At 51.5% G+C, this 19,189-nt stretch overlaps 1 protein-coding gene across 1 annotated transcript; it reads right to left on the bottom strand.

Moving 5' to 3' along the window:
* Positions 1 to 990: 990 nt before the first annotated feature.
* Positions 991 to 17,924, bottom strand: Siah2 (siah E3 ubiquitin protein ligase 2). Its single transcript, XM_013365016.4, has 2 exons — positions 17,047 to 17,924; positions 991 to 1,624 (listed from the first exon to the last, which is right to left on the bottom strand). The coding sequence occupies exons 1-2, from the start codon at positions 17,464 to 17,466 to the stop codon at positions 1,067 to 1,069; spliced, it is 978 nt and encodes a 325-aa protein (XP_013220470.3). The 5' UTR covers positions 17,467 to 17,924; the 3' UTR covers positions 991 to 1,066.
* Between the last annotated feature and the right edge of the window lie 1,265 nt (positions 17,925 to 19,189).

Genomic DNA, 19,189 nt, shown 5'->3' with positions numbered 1-19,189 from the left:
TATTTATTAAAAAACTAAAATGAATGTGGCAAAAAAAAAAAACCCCAAAACAAAACAACCATACAACCAACACATACCTATAAATAGCAAGCATAAGACCCGGTGGTAGCACTTTCCAACCGCAGACCTAGTCTTTCAACCAGCTAGTCTAGGAAGGAGGCAGAGAGAAGCTGTGTGCGTATGTGTGTGTGTGTGTGTGTGAGAGAGAGAGAGAGAGAGAGAGAGAGAGAGAGAGAGAGAAGGGGAGGGGGAGGGAGGGTCATTTGCACTAGTGGTGAGCAGAAAGTGAGAACTACCAACGGCAATGACCTGCTTTCCTCCAGGATGCCCAACCTGGGGTCAGGAGGGGACTCCTGTGGCCTGTCCTGGCTTTAATTGGCGGTGGGGGCTGAAACAGTAAAAAGACAGGCAGCATCAGGAGAGGGCAATCTTAAAGCACCTTTAAAATATGGACCCTTCTGTGATTCGAGCCAGTAATTCTCAAACTTAATTGTTGAAAAGAACCACCCGGGGAGACTGAGAGCTCAGGGACCTCCAAACCTGCATTTCTAGGACAGTCCTCCCAGGGATCCCGGGATTCCACCTAGACTGGTCAGTCCTCCCAGGGATCCTGGGATTCCACCTAGATTGGTCAGTCCTCCGGGTTGAGAGATGCTGTTGAAAATGTGAAAATGCATTAAGACATTTCCTGTCCCCTAAAAGCACAAGGGGTCTGCTGACCATCCCCCAGCATGGGGGACCAATGCAGGGAGGCAGGCGGGAGGGAGCTGCCCATCCTAACCCAGCCTCCAGGGCCCTGAGCAACCTGTCAAGTGTTCAGGAAGTAAGTACAATTTAACAAGAGAGTTGGTTTTAGGGGGCAGGACAGCCTCCGGTGGCCACCAGGCAGCCCGTTCACCCAGTGGGATGAGCTGGCCGGGCCCAGTGGGAAGGCGCAGCTCCAAGAGAAGCGGGGTGATTGTGGGTCCTGACCTGTGAAGACACAGCGAATAAAACATCTATAAAAATTTTATTAAACATAGCGCACGCTGCCAGCGGCCTCGGCGGCTGTGGGGCTCACGGCGCTTCACGGACAGCACATCGAGATAGTCACATTGATTCCCAGGTTCCCATTATCCGCAAAGAGATGTGCGATGGCCGTGTCGAAGACCAGGCAGTCGCTGTTCACGATGGCCGCGGCCACACCGTCGTGGATGGACCGGGGCATGGCCTCCCAGGTCAGTCTGCGTCGGTTGCTGTTTAGCTCCAGCCGGTAGGCGAAGTTCTCGGCCTGCTTGCGGGTGCCAATGAGCAGCACGATGGCGAAGAACTGCTGATGGCCCTCGTACTTCTCCTGCTTCTCCAGCACCAGCATGAAGTGGTGGCCGAAGCAGGACTGCATCATCACCCAGTCCACGGCACCCGGCAGGTTGATGTCCGTGGCCAGGAAGACGATGTCCTCCCCCTGCAGGGTGGTGATGCTCTTGTGGGCGTGCATGAGGTGGGACATCACGGCTTCCAGCGACCCCTGCCACTTGCAGGAAGCTCCGGGACACGGGCAGGAGTAGGGTCGGTATTCACAGATGTCCTCGTGTTCTGGTTTCTCCGTGTGGTGCAGGGTCAGGGAGCAGCCCGTGGTGGCATACTGCAGAGATGGAGAGAAGCGCACAGGTCACCACACCTTCTTCAGCATCTGCTGGCACAACCCCCTGAGCCCTTGCCCCACTCGGGCTTCCTGCCTTGCCTGCGCTCCTGTCTCGACTGCGGGGTTGGTACGAGTGCATACAGGAGGCCACAGATTCGGTTCCCACATGTCACCAACAGTGTCAAGCATGGGGACCTTTCCTGAGCCAGGAATGTCCTGCTCCCCAGGCCCACCCTCATTCCAATGCTACTAAAAGATGAGAATGAATGTTCTTTTACTACAGTGAACACATTGAGAAGCCAACCTGGCTTTCCCTTTATTGTTTATGAATCTGTTGTTTGTTTTTATATTAAGGATTGAGCCTGGGGGTGCTTAACCACTGAGCCCCAGCCCCAGCCCTTTTATTATTTCCTGAGAGACAGGGTTTCGTGACGTTGTGTAGGACCCCACTAAGGTGCTGAGGCTGGAATTGAACTTGTGATCGTCCTGCCTCAGCCTCCTGCTCTGCTGGGATCACAGGGCACCACTGCGCCAGGCTTCCCTCCACCCCCACCCCACCGGGATTGCTTTGGCCCCGGGGAGCATTGGCATTAGACTAGTTTTCACATAATGACACATTATTTCTGTGACTCCCTCTATCCCTTCCTGGCTTGAACTGGTGACTGGCAGGCGGGCGGTGCAGAAGGCTGCCCTCTGGGCACTGCAGGCCTGACCAGGCTAGGGCAGAGGAAGGCGGAGACCCTCCACACCTCGCCTTCCTATCTGCACCCTTCCCCAGGGCACTCTGTCCCTTCTCTTTGGGTGGAAAGAAAGCCCAGCTGAGCGCTCCTTGGATATCGCAGAAGACAGCTCATTGCAGGGTCCCAGCCAGGGGCCGCCCACTGCCCAGCCTGCCTGCCCAGGGCCAAGGGCCCTCATCTCTACGAGGAGCAGGGCAGCACCCGCAACAGGCCCTGGGAGCGGGGATCGAGGAGCTGACTGTCACTGCTGTCCTGGGACCTCACAGGGTGGAACGAGAGCGACTCTTCCCTCATACTCAGGTGACAATTCCAGGAGATAAGTCACTCCATCCTAGGAAGACCTCCCTGAAGGGAATTATACTTCTGCTCCTAACCTTCCCAGGAACGACAAAGCAACTCCTAGACGCCAGAGGAGAGTCAGTCTGTAAGAGACACTGCAGAGGACTGTCCTGTTGTCACACAAGAAAGAAGAAGCCAGAGACACCCTGCAGGTGAGCCCAGGGCCTGGCCTCAGACCTCGGGGTAGAGCGCAGGTGAAGGTGAGGAGCCTGGGTGCTGCCCAGGGACACACTCATGGGGACAAGACGGCCAGCACCAAGCAGGGGCAGAGCCAGGCCATCTTCTAAGACGCCGTGTCTGATTGCTCACAGAACAGCACCCTCCTGTGTCAGCCTCTCCCTACCCTGCGTTACGAAGTGGCCCCTTACAAACTGGGAGTAAGTCAAATTCAAAGCTTTGCGGTTTGAACGCTGTCACCAGAAAACAAGGAGGTTCTGAGCCCTATCTCTGTGCAGGAGGCCAAGCTACAACCCCCCCCCCCCCCAGAGGGCAGGCACGAAGCCCACAGTCCCACTGCTGGGTGTCCAGTCTCCTCAACCTGCAAAGAGAATTCCAGAAGACAGCCGGCTCCTTCCGCCCACCACTACCTCCCCATTACCTCACACAGATTATAGCCTTCAACAGGGACCGGCAGAAAGAACCCGCTGTTACCCGCTTTGCAGATAGGGTCTGCTTGTTCATGTTTTGGAACCATGAACTAATTTTAAAAGCCTGGATATAAATTAAAAAAAAAAAAAAACCAGAAGGAGAAACAAATTTACCCATGTATATTTACACACTGTGTTACTAACTTTGTAAAGCTCAAAAAAAAAACAAAGTCCCTGTTAACTGTGTTTTTAAACCTGGGGCGCGGCTGGGAGTCCAGGGTTCTCGGATGTCCCAGTGTGAGTGGCGGGCAAGGCCCTTCTGTCCAGAGCCTGGCATGGCTGGGGTTGAAAAAGGCCCTCGGTATTTGGATGCAAAGACGTGTCAGCATGGGCTGTTGATCACAGATGCCCAGGAATAACCCAGGAGTGAGAGGAACTCTGCCGGGGGCACCCAGAAATTCCCCCAGGCCTCTCCCACTCCACGTTAGGGTCTCACCATTCGCCACAGATATTGACCCCTGGTGATGGTTTCCCCACCCAAGCAGGAGTATTTACATTCTGAATTATGGTTTTGCCTTAAAAGTTGCACATTCAACAATTCTTTGAACCCAAATATAGAGAGCAGGGGACCTCCCCTAATGACACAAATAGAGAAAGCATTACCTTGCATTTGTGAGGACAATGACCCTATGAAAAAAGACCTTGCTACAGCACGCTCTTCTCTTAGACAAACATACTTCTAAAGGCCTGTGCTTACTCTGCTTTTTCTAAACAAGCAGACCTTTAATCCATTTCTCCTCTCCATGGGGAGGGGGGAGGCGTGTCTCAGGACCCCTGGGGCCACTTTAATGACAAGTGGATTAGAGCTGTTGTCTCAAAGGGAAGCCCTAACCTGCACACTCACACTTGGAGCCATGCTGGAAACCAGTCTAGAGCATGCTGGATCCCCTCCACGGGGCGCCCACCCAGGGATCATAAAGGAGTTGAGGGGCCTGTGGATTCTCCGAGACTGCATGTAAAACTGCCTAGGTGCCTCTGAGCAGTCAGCCCAAATCTCCTGGGGCCCTGGCCTGGGGTTTGTGTTTTCTTGAAAAGCTTCAAAGATTTCTGAGGGTTGCCAGGGCTCTGAACCTCTATGGCATGCAGTGGGAATAAGCTGTGGATCCTCCAATAGTGTATTTCCAGTAGGAAAGGACCATATGCTGCAAGAATAAAGAATTCAAGTACAGTTGTCCCCCTTTATCTGTAGTTTTGCTTTCTGTGGTTTTGTTACTTGCAGTCAGTTGTCCAAAATTATTAAATGGAAAAGTTCCAGAAATATACAACTCATAAGTTTAAATTGTGCACATTTCTGAGCAGCATAATGAAATATAGCATGATCATGCCATCATTCAGGGTATCCATGCTGTATATACTATCCGCCCAACACTGTCAGGCTTAGTGATCCAGGATCACTTGAAGCAGATAATCTTCCTCCTGATGTATTTTCAGAAGATCAAAAGTAGCCTAATGGGGTTGGGTTTGTGGCTCAGTGGTAGAGCGCCCATCTAGCACATGTGAGGACCTGGGTTTGATCCTCAGCACCACATAAAAATAAATAAAATAAATGCATTGTGTCCAACTACAACTAAAAAAATAAATATTAAAAAAAAAAGCCTAATGTAAAGTCACAACCTCTCTACCATTCACCTCACTTTATCTAAAGTACTGTATCATCTGATATCACTACAAGAAGGGTGAGAACAGCATAGTAGGCTACATTCACATATTTTTTGACAATATATTGCTGTAACTGTTCTATTTGATATTTAGTTATCAATCTTCCACTATACCTAATTGATAATTGAATTTTATTATGGGTATGTATATATAGGATAAGACAGAAGTGCAGAACCCTCATGATACTGCCTCCCTGGCCTCCCCTAGGGGTGTGGGACGTGTTCCTAGAGGATAAGCAGGGCAAGATAGTACATCACAAATACTATCCAACACAGGAAGACTGAGCAGCACAGGCTGTGGGCTGTCTCAAGTGGGATGGGGTGAGGAGGGCAGTAAGGAACACGTAGCTGTGGACAAAGAGCATGGAGCGGTTCTACCTATTTCTGGGCAGGGGGAGTGGGAGCAGGGGGAAAAGATTGAGGCAGGTCAGGCTGGACACATAGCTGGTTCATTTAGGTTTTCTCTGATAGCACCATGGGTGCACTATGGGATGGGATGGTTTGCAGCATCCCTGGTCTCTATCCATTAGATGCCAGTAGCAACTTCCCTCTGCCCCTCAGCTGTGGCAACCAGGAGTGTCCCCAGGAGTGGCTCTATGTCCCTAGTGGGCAGGCCTGCCCCAGCTGAGAATCACCGATTTCATTGAGAACACTGATCTCTTCTGATGAACAATAACACCTGGCTTCCGAGAAGCCCACTTCACCGCTTTAGGAGGGGCCTATGCCAGAAACCAGGTTGGGCTGGTCACCACTGACCAACAGGCACCCCAGGGCCTCTGGGGAATGCCAGCCCTGGCTGCAGAGCAGGATTGCTTTCCAAGCAAGGGGGTGGCCAGGGAGCAGGTTCTGCCTGTTTTTCAGACTAGACACAGGAGGCTCAAGAATGTGGTCACTTGTGGTCATACAGGGAGCATAGTCCAGCATGCCCACGTTCGTCCAGTGTACCTCCTCCGCACACACCAGCTTGGGAGTCAAAGAAGCAACATTTTGGGAAAAAGGAACAGAACTGATTTGCATCTGCCTTCACCTTCTGCCCGGACCAGCACACACCCAACCTGGGGCCCACAGATGTGCTGCTCCTGGGACTGCAAGACAAGAGCCCTGGGAGCTGCAGGGTGGGAGCCCCAGGCACGCCAGCCTTCTCCTGCATCTGGCAAGAAAGTCCCTCTTCCCTCCCCCATGCCGGCTAGGGCTTGCCCCACCTCATGAGGGGCCAGAGGCCTCCTGCACTTGGGCTCAGGAGGGCTTCCTCTGGGAGCCCGTTCCTCGCTGGGCCTCTTGTTACTAAGAGAAAGTAACTGGGTTGCAGAGGGCTGTGTGTCCTGGGACAATCGCAGCTAGAATGAGCTCTCTCCCTAGGGAACCGGCACTTGTTCCCCTGGGGAAGGGGCTGGTTTTAAGTAAAGCTCCCAAAAGAGAAAAAAGAAAAGGAAGAAAAGGAAAATGGATGGGTCAGGAAGGGCGAGAGAGCAAGAAGGAGAGGCTCAAAGAATCAGCAACGCCACTGAACACACACTGTCTCCAGAGACATCCAGGCTGCAGAGACTCCGAGGCCCTGGGCAGCATCCTGCCAGGGAATGGCACTGCATGACCTGGGGCCTCATTTAAGTCTCTTCAGGGGGCAGTAGTTCCATGCTCTTCCTGGGTATGGGGCCTGCAGGTCCTGTTCAACCTGGAGTGTGGGGAGGGCTTGTCTCTTCACACACAAATACACATAACGAGGTCCTTTGGAACAGTCGGCATGGGCACCTGTTATTTATCTAATAAACAGTCACAGCACATTTGTTTATGAAATGAGCACAAAGCAACGTAGCCCTTCTTAGGTGGAGTAAAGGTCATGGTGCTGAGGGCGCAGGACAAGTCATTCAGTGACTCAGATTCCATGCAGTTCAGGAACAACTGGCTGAACTCCAACAGCCAACACTCCACCACGAGGTGCCAGCTCCGGAGCGTCTCTGGGGACTGTGAGGTAACCACCTGCTCACCTCCTAGGAAACAGCTGAAGGATCATCGAACCTGCCAGGGCCTCAAAAGGGAATGTGTTTTTCTCCAAGGAGAAAATAAAACCAAAAAAACCAAAGCACAATTGATATTTTGTTTCTGATGCCCATAAACTTTTGAATTTAATCTAAGAAATGACCTTGGACGAGGCAAAAGCAAACAGAGCTTCCCTCTGATCCAAATAAGCAGTAATGACCACAAAAAGGCACATCAGTGTCTGAATGCAATGCATGACCCTGGCCTAGGAAGCCAACGGCACTAAAGGATGCACTAAAGGACTTAACTGGGCTGAAATGGGACATGACTGTGTATCAGACAATCAAGTGTGTACTCTGTGTCAATTTCCCAATTTTTGATAACTGCTATAATTACATAAGAAAATGTCCTTGTTTTTAAGAGAAAAACAGGGAAGGATTTAGGGGCAAAAATGGCAGGATGCTTGTAATTTACACCCAAATGGTTTAAAAATATGTATATGAGCAGAAAGCCCACAGACCATAAAGCTAAGGCAGCAAAAAAGGAAATAACTGGTGAATCTGGATAAAGGCTATTTGGGAATTTTTGGTACTATTATTGCCACTTTCCTGTAAGTCTGCAATCATATCAAAGTAAAAATGTATCAGAGAATTCAGGGACTAAGTCAGCAATTTGTACTTCATGGGATAGAGGTCTGTTGGTTCAATGAATTCAGCTTTCCCATCTTTTTTAGTTTTTAAAGAGAAAATATACTCTTAACTACATGTCCATGTGTAAATGCAATCAGAGTTAACAGATTTTCTTTTGCTAGAGGTTCTCTGGGGTTCATTTTAGAAACAGAAACAGCTTTGCAGCGAAGACACACATTGTTACAATAAGCAACCCTTCTTTGGTCCTCGCAGAGCACAGGCATCGCCACTGTCCTGGGATCCTGCCAAGGGGCTGTAGACAACTGGCCGGTCTGTGGCCGGGGCAGGTCCTCTGGTAGCAGTTTCACTTCCTGCCACCCCTCATATCCCAAGGCAAATTCTGGCTCCATTCTGTCCTCATCTGATCGGTGAGCTCTGGGGGTCAAATGGAGCATTAGGGAGGTGAACCCAGAAATGAAAGTGGGGGTGTGAACTGAGGGTAGAAGGGAGGCTGGGCTCCTCACAGTTCACTTATCATGTGCGACCAGCAGGGAGCAGGGGAGGTGGGGCCTCCATCTTCTCCACTTCCTGCAGACGCATGCAGCTGGGTGGCTGCTAACCTGTTGGGACTCACGTTATCATGTTAAATTTACAGCTTGCTGCTTCTGAAAGCCAAGCAAGCGCTTCTGTGGCTGAGAATGTCCACCTGCCTCTTGCTATCGTGGGTTTCCCCCCCATTGTTTATGGATCTATTAAGTTTGCTTAGATTCAGTGTGACTTACAGATGGATTGCTTCTCGCCTACCCAATATTTGTTGATAGATGAACTCTATGTTTATCTGATGATGACAAAGTGTTCACCATGTTAATTCTCCTTTATTAACTCTCACTTAATAAAGTGTGAGGAGAAGACTGCTTACTTTTTATTTAGATTTCAGACACAACGGGTTTGTCTGTCCCCCCTCGATAAAGGGGCTTCACGTTTTATTGACATGGCCTCTTGGTGTTTACAGCTCTTCTGAAAACTTACAAGGACCAGGGACACCAGCACTGCTCTTCTCTTGATGGCTCTGTGCTCCTCAGCTTTCTGCAGAGCCACAAGAACCCAGGAAAAGCCATGATCAGAACTCAGTATCCTCTGTGACCTTGAGCCCCCTTCTGTAGCTCACCCTTGACTCCTATGAACAGTGGAAGACCCGTGGCCTCAGGTCAGCCAGTCTGACCTGGGCAACAGGAGAAAGTCAAACCTCTCAAGTGACTTGATTGTGATACTGGGCCTGCTGCTCTCTATAGCCTCTCACCTAGGACCCCAGCACATCTTCATCTCACTCACTGTGAGTCCTCACCTCCACTCCAAGGCCACGTGGGGAGATGCCTATCTACCCACCGCACAGCAACGGTTTTACAGATAATAATAGGAGAGGACGATATTACTCAGCACCAGGACTGCAAAAAGCATCACCCCGCAGTAGTGAGAGTCACGTACTGATAACTCAAGAGAGTCACGTACTGATAACTCAGAATTTTCTTCTTGGGAAAGTAATCAAATTAAAACATTGGGCTCAAAAATTTACCCAAGAACATTGACGTCCCAGGAGCAGCAGACAACCTTCTTACTGAAGGGGGTGTTGGTGGAAGGCCTGGGACTGACTACTATCACAGTCACTGGAGAACACCTTGTCACGGGGGCAGGGTGCCTGTGGCCTCACAGAGACTCTCAAGATGGCAGGGGTTTATTCTTAATCTTTGCAACTGTAAACAAAAGTTGACTTTCCACGATGCATGCTTCTCATTTGACCACAGCCAGAGTCAGCAACACCCACACATTGTCTTGGGAAACCAGTTTTGTGAGGTCCTTTCTGAGAACACGCTCCAGCAAAGGACAGGAATGGCTGGGGTCAAGGGCTTTCAGCTGAGCTGCGAAAACCCTGCCCACCCCACATGCCAGGCTTCCACCCTCACGGTCACTTAACTGCCCTGACACGTCTTCCAACAGCGCCCTTCCTCCGCAGTCCTTCCTTCATGACTGAGCAGTGAATTCCCCAGAAGACTTCAATGGTAGGGTTGTCACATTTGCAAATAAAATGACAAGATGTCCAGCATCTGCCAGGCAATGTCTGGGATATGCTTGTTCCTCCCCGTTTATGTGTTGCTTATTTGGAACTCAAATTTAACCAGCACTCTGTGTTTTACCTGGCAACACTTATAATAAGAGGGCCCTTCTGATACCATAGCCAGCTGTCCCTGCGAAGCCACCACCTGAGTCTGAAATGGAAAGGTGAGTGAGCAGCAGGTGAGTGGGCAGCAGGAAAGGCTTGAAGCAGAAAAGACATTGTAAGCCAGGTGTGGTGGCCACACTTATAATCGCAGCCACTCCAGAGGCTGAGGCAGGAGGATCTCAAGGTCAAAGCCAGCCGTAGCAACTTAGTGAGGCCCTGAGCAGCTCAATGAGACCCTGTCTTTAAATAAAATATAAAATAGGGCTCGGAATGCAGCTCAGTGGTTAAGTCCTGGGGTTCAATCCCCAATACAAAAAAAAAAAATAAGATGTTGATATATAGTTGCAAGATCCAGATTGGTGTTTCTGGTCCCAAAATTTAGAAACTGTGTGGGTTTGGGCAGATCTCTAAGGGGCACACTAAAGGCCTCCTACATCCTTTACACTGTGCCCGGGGGACAGCAGGAAACAGTGCGCCTATCCAGGCCTCCTGAGAGCAAGGCACACAACATCCCACAGCAACCCGCCAGCCCCTCCACGTCACCCACCAGGACCCTCCACCCTTTCTTCATGGCAAACTCCTGCTCAACCTTCAGATGGGGCTGGCACCACCACTGCAGAGAGACCTCCAGGCACCTCTGCTCCTTCCCTCTGGAAAAGTTCTGCTGTCCCATCTGCTGCCACCTTAGGCACAAAGTTTTGGGAGGACAAGGCAGCTGAGCAGAAGCACTGGCTGGCGAGGCACATGGGATGCCGGGCTTCCCAGGCAGGGGTGGGTTTGGTTAAAAGGTGGTGGGGCTGGGTGTAACTCAGGGCACGGCACTTGCTCAGTATGCACGAGACCCTGGGTTCCATATCCAGCTCCAGGGAAAGATATATGGGTAACCAGCAGCCCCTGATTCTGGCCTGAGGACAATGCCAGTGGTGGGGGGTTGGGAAGCCACCTGCACTCGACAGAACCATAAAGAAACCCGCTTCACTCCCCAGAGCGCAGGTTCTGCATGTGCCCTGCAGGTCCACCCTAATTCCCGGAATTTGTCCTTAGGAAATGTTTATTTTCTTGTGCACAATGATTCTGTTATTGTGGAACTTTTTTTCTCAATCACAGTAAAAAAAAAAAAAATAGAATGACTTATGTCACCTCAAATATACCTTGATTAAATAATTCTGGTGGCGTTATGGAATTCTGGAATTACAGCATCACATAACCATTAGACACGGCCTTACAGATTTTCTATCACTGTACAACAGCAGTCACAATGTATAAGATGAAAAAAACAGGCTATGAAACAACACTATGTTAGGGGTCTTCATTTTACTGCTTTTTGTTATTGTTTGTTGGGAAAACCTCACTGACACACAAGTTTGCAGGACATATGTGAAGTGCTATAGTGGTTTTTTTTCTTGACAGGGGAGGGCAGTTATAAGGAATTTTAAGTTTACATTACTTTCTATATATCCTACATTTAAAAATAATGTCATGACTTTAAAAAGCATATGCTATAATATGTGAAATAAAATATACAGAGTGTAATACATGCATTTTTAATACCTGGTTAATCAAACCAGGCTTCCCCTTTTAGGAGTATTAGAGAAATGAGGTACAGTCTTGACGGCAACCATCCAACGCCAGGGGCCAACCTACCTAGCTCTGTGAAAGCCCTTGAGGATGAGGAGGAGGGACAGGAAGTCCGGGGGCAGAAATAAGAAATGAGCCTGGGCCTGACCTCAGGCATTGGCCACTCTCCCCTTACGAGCTCCACACATGCACTGAATGCCAGGGCTGTGCCGGGCCCTCTGCAAGGCTTCTACCACAATGGTCCTCACAACAATCCTATCGCAACCCCATTTTCCAGTGAGGCACCAAGGCTGAGAGGCCACGAGATAGCTTGAGGGGCTGGACCAGAAGGCAGGAGCAGGACCTGTAACCAGGGGACCAGTGACCAAGACACCACCTCTGTTGAGTGAAGGTTTGAAAGAGTGCGTCTCTACCAGCAGAGAAACTTGGGCCCCACAGATGCTACAGTCTAAGGAATCATGAGTAAAATGTTCACCAAACTGGGAATGAGGGGATGGCAGTTTCGTGGTTTTCAAGAAATAGAGACAGACCCGGGCCTCTGGGGTGACGGTGACGAAATCCTGCTGGAGTTTGCAGTGTCTCTCCTGAGCCTTGGAAAGTACACACTGAACATAAAGCCGTCTTTGATCAGGAAAACGTCCTTATTTTCCCTTTTCTGGAACCACAGTCTGGTCACACAGTGTGTGTGTGTGTGTGACAGGCCCTGCACAAGCCGTCAGCAATACACGTGGCTCTGAAGACTGGCTTTCAGTGTAGCCAGTGTGCACCTACTGTGTGCTCCTTTCAAGGAGTGAGGACCTTGAGGGTCTTAATAAAAAATGCAATTTACTGTAAATTTTGTCAGAGGCACAAATGTGTCCCTTAAGCCGCTGGCCCTGAGGTTTTCTACAGTCACGCAGTGCTTTCTAGGGCTTTTAAAAAGGGCTCTGGTGCAGAAGCAGGGAGCACCTAACACACACTCAGGCTGGCACTTTCCAGGCCAGACTAGCTAGTCAGACATTTTGGTTCCTCTCCATCCTGCTTGTAGGAAGGATCAACTGTAATGCAAATTCACTCCAGCTCCAGGTCTTGGAGACCTGTGAAGTCTCTGGCCCTTGATGTGTCGATGTGTCGAGTTACATTTTAGTCTGATACATAATATTCTTGTGCTTCTGTTCTCAATTTTGAATGTCCCATTGCCAGTTTTGCTCTTTAAAGCCTTGAGCCTTGATGTTAATGTGGCTCCTCGTCCCTGACAGCACATTCTATGCTCTTACGGGCAACCTGTCAATTTCAAGCAGCAGTGAGGGCCGCAGGGCCAGTCTCCTAAGTGGCCGTGCCTTTGGGGGGTCTTCTGAGGTTAAGATCTTGGAGACTGTTTTGACTCACCGCTATCTCCTCAGACTTTGAGGTGATCACCATCACCTCACCAGCACCCTAACTCCACCCTCCCTCCTGTGATCAGGGAGGCCGAGGCCCTGGACAGCACTTCTGATCTGGCCTCAGAGCACCCAGCGCCAGGTGAGATCACCCTTCTTTACCTCAATGAAGGAAGAGGCTCAGGTTCAGGTTCAGGCTCAGGCAGCACGTGACTAGACAAAATCAGACAAAGCCAGGACCTCGAGAAGCCAGCTCCTGTCTGCTGACTGGGACCCTTACTAGATTCCAGAACTTCAGAGTTAGAAAGAACCTCGATATCATCATTTAACTTAAGCTCTTCTCCTAAGGACCCTTGGTGCAAAAAATAAACTGGCTGTCTAAAGTCAAACACCCAGTCACCAGGACAACAGCTGAAGTCTCTGGATGGCCAGAACGAACATTCTCTTGGCAAGGAAGGAAAAAAGAAAACAAGAAATAAAACCCCAATTTTCAGTTCCAAAGTTCACGTATGATAAGAATTGGAGGAGAAGCGGTAGGCTCAGTGAATGCTTTCTAGAAGACCAATGGGAGCTTGTCCTCAGCAGCTGGAATTTGGCCTGCAGACATGGTTAGTTTGGGCAGCAATGGCAGGCAGGCTGGCTCTACCTGTGGATATGGCCCATGCTGGTAAAAAAATTTAAAAATATTTAACATAAGAGTTCAGATTTCTGGGCTTTTGGTGAAAAATTATTAAAAATTATAAAGGTCTGGCATGGTTCCATTCGCATCCCCAGGTGAGAGAGGGCTGCCTTCTCGGTGGGAGTTTCTGTGACGGCGGGGGTCTTACTGTGTTGACCAGACGGTTTGGAACTTGTGGGCTTGACTGATCTCCAGTGATCTCGCCTCAACCTAGGGTTATCCTCCTTGGAGGGCACAAGTTCTCTGGCTCCCCACCACCTGCACTGCTCCTTGAGGTCCCCTGCCCTGAGGCCATGTGTCACACACCTCTCCCGGGCATACCCTTTCCCTTCCGGCACTCTCAGTTGCTCTCTACTGGACCAGTGTTGGTCCTCACTGAGGGCCTGGAAGCATTCAGCCAGGTTGAGTGACCCTGTGTGGCTTTTTTTAACAACACCACTACAATCTAACTACGGGGCAGAGTTGTCTGGCTGAGGCATCCATATTCAATACTTTTAAGACATGCTACCAGAAACCTTTAAAGAGGACAGAGAAACAGTGGAAAGATGCGTGGGGAGGCACGTGGGCTGGGGTGTGCAGAGAAGCCCAGGCCCATGGCGGGAGGCACTGCGGACGGTGGAGCATGCTGAGCTGTCGGCAGACACGTCGCCCTTCACTTTCCTACACCCACACCCACACCCACAGAGGGGGAGCTGCCTATGGAATGGGTTGTCAACACTCTTAGTCACAGTGTGCACTGTGGCCACCCAGGGGGAAGCTGGCTGACAGACACCCTTTTTGAAAAGCAGAGACCAGCTAACAAGGCAGGTGGCACCCTGTCTCAAAGGTGTGGCCACACTTGAGCCTTTAATTAAATGGACCTACACCTAGGTATTTGGCAACACGTCCATTTTTTGGCCAGCGGAAGCACAACCAGCAGGGAACTGTGTTGGACCAGGCCGTCAGAGGCCTCTCTGGGGATCTCATCCACCAGATAGTTTTGTTACTACTATCAACCTGGAGTTGTGATTTGGACACTTGGGGTGTAAATTCAGATTCAAAATTTCTATGTTTGATTCAAAATTTCTATTCAGTAAGGAGTAAAGTGCATTCCTGTATGGGGAGACCAGCAGGGTTCACCTTAGGGCCAGTGGCTCATGTGTGACATGACAAGTCAGTCCACCTAAGCACTCTGCAGGCATGAGTCTCCTCACGTGGGGGAAAAAAATAGCAAACTCATGAAAGCTGCCACATGCAAAGTAGCTGGCCCATGGAAGGTGCCTAGAGGCTGCCCGTAGCTCCCCTCTCTCCATGGATTGCTGGCTGCACTTAGAAGTCCAGCAGTCAGGTATCTCCTTTAATAGTGAGGAAAGCAAGGACCCCAAAGGGGGTCTTTCAGGCAAACTGGGGCAAAAACCATGCAGTTTTGGAGACCTGGGCTCTGCTACTTTACCCAACACTGGTAAAGGTGGGTAAATGGAATAAGCTGGCTCCTAAGGGAAATTTCAAGTGCAGGTGGGGACAATGACAAGGCAGTCCCTAGGATTTCCAGGAGCTTGGCACTGCAGGCTGAAGGGTTTTCAGTTTGACACAGACCTTCGTCCTTTCCTGGCCCACCCTTGCCAAAGCACATCTCTTGGCTCGTTTCCAGGCCTATTATACACTCAAATTTGGCTTCTCCATACTATCTGAGAGCTGCCCTGCTAACCAGAAGTGAGGCATGCATACTTCACCTTCACAAATCTCACACATCTCTACACACGAGATCGACCCCAAGGTCCATTCTAAGCATGGCTCCTGGTCTGTAGATGACAAGATGACCCTTTAAAGTTTCAGCTGGCAAAGTTGAAGCTGTGCCCAGCTGCATTCTTACAAAGACTTGCAAGATCACTGCCGCGTACACGGGACTCTCCCTGATTCCAAAGAGAACACTTTTCAAGAACGTTTTTTAGGACAGAACACGTGCTTCCCAGGAACCAGAGCCCTAGGTACTCCAGTGTAGCTCCACACTCCACAGGGCTCCACTGTTCCCCTCCCTTGCTCTTATGAGATTGTGTTTCAGAAATAAGTCATGGAATGCTGGCGGGTGCCAAGTGCTCACCTGGGAATGGTAGAAGGCCATTTCTTCCAGGTAAGCAGTATAGGAGGAGGGCTTGAAAACAGAGGAATTCACTAAGGGTATCTGAAACCCCGCAGTCCAAACATGGATTCAAACCCTTATTTGAATATTCTATTTTAAACCTGGTTGGTGGCAGGGCAGAAGACCAAATTAATTCACTCATTGTACTAACTTAAGTCTCAGGCCTGAATTCTCTGGTGAATTATTTTTAATTTAAAAAACAGGCTCTCGCCCTATTTAAAAAAAAAAAAAAAAAGGCAGCACTGAGGAGAAACACAAGAGGCTAAATAGCTCCAAAGGCAGAAGTCACTTGTACAAGAGAAACTCATGTGTCTCCATGACAGTCTTTCCACCTCCAGGTTCAGGAAGTGACCTCTGCAGTGCAGCTGTGTTCTAAGGAGGCAAGAGACAGGTCAGTCTGTGCCACTGCTCCTGAAGAATTCTAAGTTGCGGATGGAGGTAAACAGATGTTACAATATAATCACATAATGTAATCACATAATGTAATATTAGGCCACCTTTTAAAATATGACGAGGTTCCACTAGGTTTGATATAAAAGAAAATATATCAATTTAAAAAGCAAGTTGCACAAGGTATTTTTGGAGGAAAACTTATGTCTATGTATGGGTATAAAAAACCTTCAGACACACTGACATCCACCATCTATATTTAGCCTCAAGGGTGCAATGTACACAGGGCTCTAAGAGTCTGTGGAGACACACTTAACAGTGATAGGGAGGAGCAGGAGATTTTTAGTCTTCTCGCTGTACTTTTCTTGTCTTTGGGGTCTTCATTTCTCACAAGGGCACGGTAATAGGTGACAATTTAAACTAAAGAATAAAGTGACTGGCTTTACAGAATGCTAAGGGTGGCTCCTGTGTGTCCCTGTTAAATGCCTGTGCTGACCCTCTGTGCTGACCCCCTGGGGACAAACACTAGGCCTTGGAAGGCCAGGGACAGGGAAAGGCGTGGCTGGCAGGGTTCTCTCTTTGCTGGAGGAAAACAGGCTCCAGGCACCCCCCCCCCACCACCACCACCACATTTTTTAAAGCTATACTCCCTAGAGCTCCCACGTGTCCGGGTGCGCAGACAGTGGAAGCAGAATCCAGGAGGAACCCACTACCAGCTGAGCGCCGGTGAAGGGTGAACTGAGCCGGCCCATCTCCCTTCTCAACCACCTTCCCAGCGAAGAGCCAGCCCCGTGGAGCACACCCGGGCACAGGTCTGCGGAGGTCGCAGGCTCTGGGCTGGGAGAGCTGCGCTGTGTTCCAACAACCAGCTAGAGCCAATTAATCTGGGGTCAGTGCTCAGACAAATGTCAACCCAGAGCAACTCCCCAAGTGGACAGGTGGTCACAGGGAGAGTGGACAAAGTGTAAACAGTTTTGGTCTTGTTTTTAAACGAGAGATACCATCCACCTCTTAGGGCCTAGGAGAGGGCTGGAGGACGGAGTTTCGGAAGATTGCCGGGCAGAAGTGCTCGGGCTGTCCCTGGGCTTACCTTGCAGGGAAACAGGACTGCCGAGGCCACTTTCTCCATAGCCAGATTCCTGATGCTGGGCGTCAGCGCGCCCCTGCACGTCGGGCAGCAGCTCAACTTCTGGCGGCATTGGTTACACACCAGGTGCCCGGCCTGGCACTGCAGGATGGGGGGCAGGACATAGTCAAAGCAGACCGGACACTCGAAGAGCGAGGTCAGCTCGTGGTGCTGCGGGGACACCGGGCCGGCCCCGCCGCCGCCGCCAGGGCCTGAGATCACCGCTGCCGCGGCGGGCACCGCGGACGAGCCGGGGCCCGCAGCCGAGATGGTGGCGGCGGCTGGGGGCGCAGCCGGGGACTGAGCGTGCTGGGTCTGCGGCGGCGGCGGCTGCTTGCTGCAGGGTTTGTTAGCGCTGGGGCCGGTGGAGGACGGGCGGCTCATTGCGCTCCGAACCAACCATGGAACTGCGGGCGCCTGCCTGCCGCGGGGCCGCCCGGGTCAAGGCGGTGCGCGCCCCGCGGGCGGCGGGCTCCGGGGCAACGCCACGGCGCCCAGCAGGGGACCGGGTGCCGGGACGATCGACCCAGGAAGGCGGAGTCTGGACTGCGCTGACGCTCTCTGCGGCCCCGGCGCTACTAACGCCCCTCCGCCTCCGACCCCTCGCGGTGCCTTGCTCTCGGTGGCCTTCGGCCCCGAACCCGAGCGGTGCGGAGAGCCCCGGCCCACCAGCTTCTGGAGCGGCAGCTGACGCAAGCCCCGGGGGCGCGCGCGGACGTGACGCCTGGACACGTGTGCGACCGCCCAGGCGCGCGGGGACTGGCAGAGCCACCCTGCGCCTGGGCGCGGGCTCCGCCCGGCTCCAGCTGGCAGCGCAGGGGCCGCCTAGCGCCGGCGCTTCCTGCTCGCGCGGCCGCCCGGCCCGCCCCAGAACCCGAGCCGCCTTTCCGGGCTGGGCAGGGGGCCGCCCTCGGGGAAGGCGTCGCCCAAGTCCTCTGGCCACACCCCGGGGAGCCTTGGCGACGCGTAGCCGCAGCTCAAACCAGAAGGGCAACTTGAGGCCGAGCGGGGGCGTGGCGGTGGGCGGGCCGGGACGCGAGCGGGCGCCGGCGCGGGCGTCCCCGGACTGGTCGCCACCCCTAGGGGCGGCTTTTCTCCCTTCTGAGTCACGGGGGGCTCGGGGGACGCGTGCGACGCGGCAGCCGGGCCCTTGGTTTGGTCTGGACGCGCCATAGGACTGGACGCGAGCTGAGCGAGGGACTCGGGACCTAGTTCTGAGCTGGTGGAATGACGCCGGGCCACGCCTCGGTCCTCCCCGCGGGGTTGGTGGAGGTAGAGGCCGCTCCTACCACCGCGAGCCTGGCCGAGGCTTCCTGGATTCGCGCGCCCGGCCTGCCTACCCGGCCGGGGAGGGAGTCACGAACTGCCTTGTCTAGGAGAGGTCGCGATCCCTTGGATGCGGGAGCGGGGTTGAGTTGAGGCCCAAGCCTCCAGCGGAACTCGCTGTGTCCTCCTGGTGGATCTCGCCCAAGTGCAGGCTTTGAGGGAGGCGTGGCGTTCGCCCTGCGCGCCACGCGGAGGCGCTGGAGAGGGCGCGAGAGCCAGGGGCGCACGTGCTCTGGAGAGTACGACTCCCACTCAGCTGCCTGTCAGAAAGTCTGCGCGAGCCTGGGCACTGAAGCCGGGAAGGGCTTCCTATGGGGATTCATTTCTTTATGGGAAAAACGAAGGCGAGGAGCTACCCCGTCAGCATGACTGGGTTGAAAGTGTGCCCTTTACATGCCATCTGTGTGACTTTGAGCAAGTTCTATAACTTCTCCGGGTCTCGTTTTCTCATCTGCAAAAGTGAATTAAAACACCTGTCTTATAGATGGGGTAGTGAGAATTAAATGCGCTTTTATATTTTCAAGCTCTTAGAACTCACCCGTCTTCTGGTTGTTTAAATGTTAACTGTTAAGAAAATAGTAGTAAACATTTAATATTAATGTTAATTAACATCAGCATAGAATCTGACCAAGAAACAGCAATTAGAGCCCAGAAGAAATAAAGTTTAGTTTTATAAAGGATCTACAAAGACTTCATGCATGGAATTGGTGGAATTTGAGCTGAAACTTGAAAAAAATAGTATAGATGTCACTTAGTCATCCAGTAAGTTTCCTGAGCGTTT

The sequence above is a fragment of the Ictidomys tridecemlineatus genome, chromosome 3 (genome assembly GCF_052094955.1).
Source record: "Ictidomys tridecemlineatus isolate mIctTri1 chromosome 3, mIctTri1.hap1, whole genome shotgun sequence".
Classification (NCBI taxonomy): Eukaryota; Metazoa; Chordata; class Mammalia; order Rodentia; family Sciuridae; genus Ictidomys; species Ictidomys tridecemlineatus.
Note: the sequence above shows the minus strand (reverse complement) of the source record. Positions and strands in the feature narration are given on the sequence as shown.

Coding starts and splice junctions, on each gene's coding strand:
- Siah2 (XM_013365016.4), bottom strand. CDS start 17,466: ATGAGCCGCCCGTCCTCCACCGGCCCCAGCGCTAACAAACCCTGCAGC. Junction 1,625..17,046: donor CAGTCCTGTTTCCCTGCAAG/GTAAGCCCAGGG, acceptor CCATCTCTGCAG/TATGCCACCACGGGCTGCTC.